Source organism: Vigna unguiculata, chromosome 4, assembly GCF_037176805.1.
Source record: "Vigna unguiculata cultivar grain cowpea cultivar isolate G323 ecotype 2 chromosome 4, ASM3717680v1, whole genome shotgun sequence".
Taxonomy (NCBI): domain Eukaryota; kingdom Viridiplantae; phylum Streptophyta; class Magnoliopsida; order Fabales; family Fabaceae; genus Vigna; species Vigna unguiculata.
The window spans coordinates 18,892,672-18,902,989 of record NC_140795.1 but is presented as its reverse complement, the minus strand read 5'-3'; the positions used below and the strand labels follow the sequence as shown (position 1 = coordinate 18,902,989).

At 37.2% G+C, this 10,318-nt stretch overlaps 1 protein-coding gene across 1 annotated transcript; it reads left to right on the top strand.

Annotated features, from left to right (window-relative positions):
- The first annotated feature begins 4,580 nt into the window (after nucleotides 1-4,580).
- On the top strand, nucleotides 4,581-9,934 carry LOC146886898 (GTP 3',8-cyclase-like). The gene is made up of 7 exons (XM_085672184.1): nucleotides 4,581-5,110; nucleotides 5,748-6,371; nucleotides 6,566-6,733; nucleotides 6,832-7,023; nucleotides 8,323-8,391; nucleotides 9,334-9,418; nucleotides 9,529-9,934. The coding sequence occupies exons 1-6, from the start codon at nucleotides 5,045-5,047 to the stop codon at nucleotides 9,415-9,417; spliced, it is 1,203 nt and encodes a 400-aa protein (XP_085528310.1). The 5' UTR covers nucleotides 4,581-5,044; the 3' UTR covers nucleotide 9,418; nucleotides 9,529-9,934.
- The last annotated feature ends 384 nt before the right edge of the window (nucleotides 9,935-10,318 follow it).

The window sequence follows — 10,318 nt, the reverse complement described above, 5'->3', positions numbered from 1 at the left end:
GGCGTACACTCTGTTGGTCGCCTGAGGCTTGTTGCCTCTGTGCCTTTGCTGGTTCTGTGTAGGAGCCTATACTGGAGGTCGCATCACTGTTCTAGCAAGGGTGGGGCAGTCCCTCCCAAAGTGGCCCTCCTTGCCACAATTGTTGCACTTCTTGAAGCCTACAAGCTGGGGGCAGACATTCCTCTTGTGCGGTCCCCCACACTAGTAGCACTGAATCCTGTTCTACTGGGAAAAAGACTCCCTAGACCCCTGAGACTGAAAATAGGGCCTAGTGTAGGGCTTCCTCCTCTACTCGTGCCTGTGCCTGGACCCAGATGGTCCTCCCACTCTCTGCTGGGATGAGTGTTGAGTTTCCACCTCTACCTTCATCTTCTACATGACCCTTGCCTTCTCCACCAAGGCGGCAAAATCCTTGATGGATAGTGGGGTCACCATCAAACGAAGGTCTCCACGGAGGCCGTTCTCGAACTTCTGGCATCACCACTCTTCGTCTAGTGGCATGGTGTAGAAACGGCTGAGGTACTTGAACTTTTCTGCATACTCAGTCACCGACTTGCTTCCCTGGGTCAACTGTAAAAATTCTACCTCTTTAGCGTATTTGACGTTGTCAGGGAAGTACTCGGAGAGGAACTTCCTCCTGAAGACGTCCCAAGTAACTGGCTCCTGTCTCTCCTCCATAATAGACTTCATGCTGACCCACCAGTGTTCAGCCTCACCCTTGAGCATGTACACTGCGAACGCCAGTCTACTCTTCTTTGGGCACATCTTGGCATCAAATATCCTCTCCAGGTCTTTCAGCCACTGGTCTGCTGCGTCTGGACTGGTCTTGCCTCCAAACTTCACTGAGTGGTGTTTCAGAAAGTCCTCCAGACTCCACTCCCTGGCCGTAGGTCGTGGCTCCGGGCCAAAAGTAGGGGCAACTACCCTGTTCTCCTCCAACTGGTGGAAGGCCTCCATATGCTGCCTGTGAGCATCTTCAGCTGCCGCCCTGACAGCCTCCACTTGCTGCATCACCAGCTGCTGCTGTTCAAGCGCTGCCGCTTGTCGTTGCATTGATGCTTCATGTTGTTGCATCATTGTCGTACTTTGCTGCATCATAGTAGCTACCATTACTTCAATCACTCTGGCGATATCTGGCACATCGCCCTAGGAAGATTGCGGAGTTCTACGGGATGGTGCCATAGTTCACTGGCACACAGGAAAACACTTGATTAGACTTGATAAGACAGGAATTAGCGAAAAATACCCAGAACGACACAGAGAAAACTAAGTGGACACCCAAGTCCACAGACCTAAGGGTTGACCGCTCTGTTACCATAAATGTAACATCCCAAAAACTGAATAACCTCAATTGATAAAACATCACATACATGAATATTCAGAGGGTACGAGGTTTAGGGTAGAAAGTATACAATACGTCAAATATACCCGGATTACAAGAAAAGGGCCCCATGGCCCAACCAGAAATGTACTGAAAAGAACACAATTAAAGATACTAGGTCTTGTTCGGACAAGAAAACATAAATAATAAAATCCTCCAGTAATGGGCCCCACAGTGGGCCCAACACCTGTCCAATCCATTAAGCTGCAGCATTCTTATTACCATCACTACTGCCAGGGGTTCTCACATCTGCTCACATCAACAAGGTTGATGATCATTGCAAAGGAAGAGACCACGCATAACACACAAGCAAGTGAAAGGGTAAGCTAGCGAAGAAGTCATTATATCAGGCACTCAACATACCATTCCACATTCAAACACACATAGCAGACACCCACATATGCAGTACCCATTCATATAAAACCCTAAGATTTAGCTATCCGGATACGTAACTGAGGCACCACCACATGGTAATGAAATTATGACCTAGCAATGAGGCGTCACCGCGAGGCCTTCACGAAATTATACCCTTACAGGAGGCACCACCACGTGACCTTCGTGGAATTACGCCCTGGCCCTTAGGCAACACCACGACCCCCCGTGGAATTACGTCCTTTTGTCGAGGCACCACCAGGGACTCCCCTTAAGAGGGTCCATGGAATTACGTCCAATCGATGAGACGCCACTAAGATCTCTCACTACAAGAGTCATGGAATTATGCCCTACCCATACTTTAAACATGTTCCACCCACCAATCAAGAATTTCCCATAACACAAATATCATGTACAATTAACAATTCATACAATTCATGCTTTCCAATTCATACCCAATCAAATAACATGCCATTTCCATTTCAAATGTACATATTAATCATGCTATCATCACACAACCCTTCCAGTAAGGCATTTGAGTTAGATAAACAAGCCACATATCGGTGAACCACTCAATAACAACATCAAAACCTGCCCGCTGTCTCGCTCAAGCCAACAGGGCTCGCTCAGGCGAGAGGGACCCTCTCGCTCAAGCGAGTCCCATCTCGCCTAGGCGAGGGCACAACGAGGGAACCGGGAACCCTGCGAGGTCTCGCTCAGGCGAGTCCCTTCTCACCTAAGCGAGAGCACTCCTCGCTCAAAAAGAACGCGCGTCGCCTAGGCGACAAATCACGTAACATAAACCTGGGCGAGCCTCTGATAATCTCGCCTAGGCGAGACTACCTGGCTTGGGCGAAAAAACCAGTACTCGCCACTGTTTTCTCATACAGCAGCCAAGACCACGAACCAAATCATGCTTTAACTCGATCCAAAACGGACACAACACCAACCAATCCATACAGACACGAAAAGACGTCCAAAACAGCGGAAAAACACAAATAACAGAAGGTCCTAGCTTCCCTTACCTGGAAAACAAGCTAGCGGGACACTCCGACACGAACATAGTGAACACGACGGCCCTAATGATGGCCAATGAGGTGGAGCAGGAGTTGGGTTTGAGTTGGCTCGAAGAAGGTTCAGAGTAAACCCTAGCGGAGCGTTCCGTACGAGAGGCGCAAAGGTGATGGCTGATTCTTCTACAAGAGTGAAAAGTGCAAATTAGGGAAACTAGGAATGGTTTTTAACCTTTGGGCCAACCCTCAGGCCCAACAGACGCAAGGCAACCCTTAAAATGCTAGGGCAGGAAAAATTGGGCCTTACAACAACTTCAACAAATAAGAATGATTCTCCAACAATAAGGAATTAATTTTTTCTGATGTGGAATATGGATCTAAGCTGCAACCACAAAGCATACTAAGAAAAAATTCTACCAAACCATAGCCATGATACCACTTGTTGGGAAAAATGCATTATCAATTAAGAATATTACTGTATTTATCCATGAGAATCACTTTACTAATAGAGAAATAAGATAAAAAAAATATTATACACAAATATAACATGGAAACCTAAAATCGGAGAAAAAACACAACCATTGTCTAATGACAACTAGAGAATAACACTATGTGAAAATTTGTACAACACATAGACTACTCTCTTATGCCTTTTGATTCCAAGTACACACACACACTCTCCAAAACAAGAATTTAACAAAACCTCACAACATTTTACTACAAGAGTATAAGAAAAGTCAAATACAAACTTAAAATGTCTTTAACTAAGACAAAGAACATCATGGACTTAAAGCCCATTGTATAACCACTAACACCCACTCCCTAATTTATATTAGGCGATGTGAGACTTCTCAAGACCAAGACATATTATTTTCATCGGTCTAACAAGTTCTATATACGAAATTTGTAAAATATAAGATAATAAAATTAAAAGAAAAACATATTGTATTTGAAAAATTGAAATAGTAGCACAAAGACTTGTTAAATAAATGTGCATTGATAGTGATTTAGTAATTTTTAAAGTTAAAAATTAAACAAAATTATAATATAAAATTAAAACAAAGATTTGGAACTAAGGTTATATATAATGAAAAATTAAACTATTAAAATTATGACAAAAATATTTAATAACCAAAATTACGGATTTTTTTATAATATACCAAACAAAATAAAATAACAAAAATTCTCATCCGTTAAGTTTACCTTTATCAAAGCCAGTGGATGCGATTAACTTTCCCATCGTGGGGAGATATGATTAAAGCTTCGATCACCATTATAATTCATATATTTTCCTTAATTTGCAATCGTTATTTCAGATTTTTTTTTCTCCCCTACAAGTTCACTAAATTCAAATACCTTTTTATAAATAATTTTTCAATTCACAATTCAATTTAAGCACTTGTAAAGAGTGAATGGGATAAGTCACAACAAGTTGAGTCAGAAATAAGTTAACTCAATTCTTATTTTTTGATAAATTAAAAATTTTGTAACTTGATTTAACCCAACAATTAAATGGATTGACTTACTTAAAAAATATTTTTTAATTTATTTTATATATTTATTATATTATAATTAAAATAAATTTAATTTTTTAGATTAAATATATTTATAATTCTAAATTTAAATGTAAAATTAAAATTTCTCTATAGTTGGTGAGTTCGATTTGAATTTGCGATAAGTTGGATTGATTTAGGATTGTGAATACATTCTAACCTCTATTTACAACAACCTTTCAATAAATTTACATAATTACACAATTAATATTTTATGACAATAGTTAAATGAAAATCAATTCATAATTAATTTTCTATGATAATAGTTAATTGAAAAACTAATTCAAATAATTAAGTTTCAAAATCCAATTAAATCAACAATTACATCCTTAGTTGAAAACTACCATATACTTCCACATCTTAAAAAATCTCGAAAAGATAATCTGTGGTGGATATCTAAAACTGGAACCAACTAATCCCTTAGGAAAAAAAAATGTTTGGGGTCATATGGCCCTTAAGAAAAATAATTTTTTAATAGTGTGGATAGAATATAATATATTACAATGGAGTCGGCACTTTGCACTTTCGGGTCTCTTTGCCACAGTGTCTGTCACCTTACCCTTCAGAACAAACACGACAACATCTCAGAACTTCCTCTTACCTTGTATATATAGATACATATGTTATGAGTCTCTGGTGTCCCAGACAAAAATTATTAAAAAAGAGAAAAACTTTTCCAACCCCAACTCAATATTTTGTCCAAATTCATTGTTTCAGCGTCAACCATGAGGCGACACTTATCAAAATTCTTTCACTACCCAATTGGGTTTAACCTATCAAATTCCTTTCCGGTGAGACCCCTCTCTCTCTCTCGATTTGTTTAGCTTATTCTTTTGGTGATGTAACTGGTCAATCAAGTTGGTTGTAATGGATTGAAAATTGACGTTTTGGAACACATCTATGAAGTTAACTGAATCGTTCATGCCATGTCAAATTTCGGGTATAAACTTATAATTTCCCTGTTCTATCAGGATCATGGAAAACCCCCTCATTGTACTTCAATTCAGTTTCTTTTTTTATCGCATGCTCACTTCAATGATAAGTTATAGTGATACCCATTTACATGCAGATGAGAACTGTTATTTTATTTCTTGTCCTAAGAGTACTGGTTAGCCTGTGCTAGATTCATGCTTTGTGTGTTAATCTGGGGTGTGGTGGTACTAATATATGTGCAAATTCAGTAATAAACTTGTACTCCTCCTCTGGTTCTACCAACCTAGAAAATGCAAAAATCAATCACTTAGTTGTTCCATTTTAATATAAATTAAGTTTTTACCGTATGCGTACTTGAAGGATTAAATATTGATACCCAGATGATTATTTTTTGTTGTTTAAGAATTTATTAATCTGGGGTTTTGGTGGAGTTTATATGTGTTCAAATTTTGTTTATGAAAATGTGGCTGGCATGTGACACTAATTTTCTTGAAGCAGTTGAAATGTGATGTGAGTTCGTTCTGTGCTGCCAATAGTATTCGTCAAGGTTTGTTCGGTGGACACTTGAATGAATGTGCCACAAGAGCTTTGGCCACTACATCTTGTGCTTCAATGTCTGAAGATCTGCCAAAGGATAATTCCGTCTCTGATATGTTGGTAGATTCAATTGGAAGGCTTCACACATACTTGAGAATATCTATAACAGAGAGGTGCAATTTAAGGTGTCAGTATTGTATGCCAGCAGAAGGTGTGGAACTCACTCCTAGCCCTCAAATTTTGACAAAAACTGAGATTCTACGATTGGCAAATCTGTTTGTAAGCTCCGGGGTAACTAAAATACGTTTGACGGGTGGGGAACCAACTGTTAGAAAGGATATTGAAGACATATGTTTGGAATTATCAAACTTGAAGGGACTGAGAACATTATCCATGACTACCAATGGTATTGCTTTAACGAGAAAACTTCCAAGGCTGAAAGATTGTGGGCTTACTTCCCTCAACATTAGTGTAGACACTTTGGTACCTGCAAAGTTTGAGTTTATGACCAGACGCAGAGGGCATGAAAAAGTTATGAATTCAATTAATGCTGCCATAGACCTTGGATTTAATCCAGTTAAGGTATTTCTTGGTTACATATCATTACTTTTTGCTAGTGTTTCTCATTGATCACCTTCCCATGAGCAGCTACCCTTTTACTCAAATTCATTAAGTTAATCAAATGAATTTTTCAACAAGGGTGCATAACCTCAGGTAAATTTCATGTCACTGATGGATGAATTTTAAGGTATCTTTGATGTTTCTCTGCATTTCAGGTCAATTGTGTTGTAATGCGAGGATTCAATGATGATGAGATCTGTGATTTTGTTGAGCTGACCCGGGACAAGCCAATTGATATTCACTTTATAGAGTTCATGCCTTTTGATGGGAATGTTTGGAATGTCAAGAAACTTGTACCCTACTCAGAAATGTTGGATACAGTGGTAAGGTAGAATTCAGACTGGAGGCCTAACTTTTATACTACATTTTGTTGTTCTCTTATAGCAGATAGAGACCCTTTATAACCATCATTACCAAACAGATGAAACAGTTTCCAAGCTTAAAAAGAGATCAGGATCACCCTACAGATACGGCCAAAAATTTCACAATAGATGGGCATGAAGGTAGAGTTTCGTTTATCACATCAATGACTGAGCATTTCTGTGCTGGTTGCAATAGATTGCGGCTACTTGCTGATGGAAACTTCAAAGTCTGTTTATTTGGTCCTTCGGAGGTAAGTTATATTCAAATCATCAAAGCTCAGTGTACTATGCTTGTCCCCTAAACCTGGTGATGGTAATTGGGCTAAAATCTGTGATGTCACTTCTATTTGAATACTTAATGTTTTTGGTGAATCTGTAACGCTAAACTTGATGATAGTATATGAAGTCTGGATGCTTAGTACGACATGAGTACGTACAACTACAGGAATACGATGATCTTTTTGAAATTTAGGATATGCTATGTTTTGGATTCTTAGCAAAACATTATAGATGCATAATATCGGTGAAGAAAGAGAGAGTGGGGGTAATTTCTCATTAATTCATGATTATGATGATCGCAATTTAATTTAAAAAATTGATATGAATGGAGAAGTATCAGTATTTGACATGGGAACAAACACCTTGATGTTTCCATTTTGAGTATCAGGGCATCGTAGATCATATTAATTGCAGGCCTTCTAAATGTACCGGTAAATGAATTGGATAGTTTGGTGATGAGGGTGAAGGACTCGGGATTAAGAAATTGGTATTTAAGGCCTATAAATTTTTTGGCAAGTAAAATCAAGACTTTCTATGCAAACTTTTAGCAGTCTTGTTTTTTAAGGAGTGTGACTGATTTCTTGCAGTTAGCTGTTTCAATGGCTGAGTATGGTTCTGGGAGTTGTTTACTTTTGGATTAGTACTTTGAAACTGTGATGTCTACTGTCAGTTCTGAATTCTTGATATGGTACATACTCGATAATGGGGAAAAGGGAAACTATCTGCCAACTCATAATAGAAAAACATAACTTCAAATATTTGTTTACAAAGATTGAAGTTCCCTGCAGAAAGTGGATTCCTGTAGTGAATCTTGATATTTGTCTGTAAATGGAAGATTTGATACACATTAGGACATGGTCTTTGCGAACATTAAAATATGGCTCTACCTCATACAATATTTTGGATTGAACATGCACTGTCTTGCCCCTTCTTTCCATTGCACATGCTATTTCATTTGATATTCTATTTATTTGATTACTTGTAATTGATTTTTTAGGCGCACTAATATACTTTCATCATTATTTTGAATTCTTAATCATTTCTGAAAATTTTCTTATCAATGAAACTGATAAATATTTTCCCTATTCAAGACATGCCGGTCGTTATGGATGTTATCTCTACCATTTATGTTCAAGTTAAAGGTGCTTGATGTATGTATGGATGTTGACATCAGTCGGGACAATAAAACGTGTCATGGCATACATATAGCATCTTTAATGAGAGCTTCATTAAAAGATTTTTGTGATTTTCTTATATGGATCGTGTTTCAGGTTAGTTTAAGAGATCCTTTGAGATGTGGTGCAGAGGATCATGAACTTAGGGAGATAATAGGAGCAGCGGTATGCACTTCTTCTGATTATTATTGCTAAATCTCAATTGTGTTGTAATGATTTATAATGTTTTTATTTCTTTACCAGGATTTATCATCCTTTTAATATAATGATGCTGCTGCAATAGAATTTCACTCACTGCTATTTTAATTTAACATGGTAGTGAACCTTTATTAAAAAAGATATACTTTAGGAATAAGAGGAGCATAGCAAGAAGGGACAACACACCCCACAACCTAACTGAAAAGGAGTTAGTTAGAGATTATGTATATATGGAGAAAAAAGTGGGTGGGGGTGATAGAGTTAGGTGAAGTTTAGCCTCATTTGGCAATCGGTAGACCCTTATAATGTAACTATTCTTATAATGATGCATGGATATGATGCGTGTATCGGATATGGTACGTATCGGATATATCAATACACTTATTTTGAAAACAATAAGGTATGATACGTTATATATGCATATTGAAAAATTTTACAAAAACCTTAAAACATGATAAATATATATTGTTATTGTGTGAATTCAAATTAAAATCAAATATCTTAAAAATTGTCAAAATAAAAAGTTATAAATTATTTTTATCACAAAAAGTATTACAAGTTTATAGATTAGATACTTTAATGATAAATATCGGTAAAGTATCAGATATTGATACGTGTCAAACATGAATACATGACACAGATTGAGGTATCAGTGCATCATAACTTATCACCTTCAACCTCTAGACTAACGTGAGCATTTCCATTGAATAATATGTTACTGACTCACTTCTTTCCTATGATTTTCCATCTGTTTGCTCTTGTCCTAGTAAGCTCTTTGATTGCTTTTGAACAACATAGTCAATAGTGGATCATAGACTACTTGAAATTGTGTGTCCAACTTTAGGTAAGCAATATTATGAGTGGTCTTGTACTATCCTATTTCTTAATGTTATCTTTCCTTTGTTCTAGGTGAAGAAGAAGAAAGCTTCACATGCTGGCATGTTTGATATAGCAAAGACTGCAAATAGGCCCATGATACATATTGGTGGATAAGGTCTCTTCTTCTTCCTTTCTTTCATTTTTCCTATAAAGGTTATCCATTCAATCTCTAAAATATTTATTTTACAATTTACTGAGGCACATCATGATTTTTCTCTATTTCAGGTATCACACAGTGATAAAGTTACTTACATAGCAGGCAACCAGAGTAGTCCTAGTGAGAAGTACCCTGAATTGAGTATTATCTGAGATCTTCATTGATACAATCTCACTACATGAAGGGTGATAGATTTTTCAACTATACCTAGCCACATATACTGTTAAATGTTGTTCCTTTGGATAGAACCCATTGTTGTTGTATCGAGTAATAATGCAAATTTGGGCTTAAATTTTCTGATCATGTGTGACTCTTTCTTCATTGGTTTATGACTTTTGGGTCGTGTGTTAATCTTTCTTCACTGGTTGTTTGTTTACCAGTCAACTTTAGTTTCAGCATGGCACTGTATTTATTTGTTTTGTTGTAGACATGACAATGAAATTTTGAAAAGGTTGGTTATGCCCTGTTACATCATTGAATTTGTACTATGTATGCAGTGAGGTTGTTGACCAGGTCTTCATAGTGCTGCTTCTCAGACTTCATACGGCATTCCCAATTTTCTTTCCTTAGTTTATACTCTTACCCGGAAATTGAAGGAACAACTCTAATCTAGATGTTACCAAGTTCTACTCTTGGGATCACTTCATGCTCCCTACCATTGCTTTTTTCATTTAGACCCTTTCTAATATCTCAACTTTCTAGGAACGCAAAATGTATGGAAATTTAAGAGACCAAAGGTGTTAATTAGAGTTAAATATATGTCTAGATATATATAATTTGAATTAGATTTTAGGAGTGTTTTATGTTTTAATTATTAGATATTATTTAGTGGATGAAGAGAAAAAAATTAGGCTATTG

What these genes read in the sequence shown, in the direction of transcription:
- LOC146886898 (XM_085672184.1), top strand. Translation starts at nt 5,045, where the DNA reads ATGAGGCGACACTTATCAAAATTCTTTCACTACCCAATTGGGTTTAAC. An exon ending in GTTTATTTGGTCCTTCGGAG is followed by an intron (nt 7,024 to 8,322) that starts GTAAGTTATATT and finishes ATCGTGTTTCAG; the next exon opens with GTTAGTTTAAGAGATCCTTT. An exon ending in GGGAGATAATAGGAGCAGCG is followed by an intron (nt 8,392 to 9,333) that starts GTATGCACTTCT and finishes CCTTTGTTCTAG; the next exon opens with GTGAAGAAGAAGAAAGCTTC.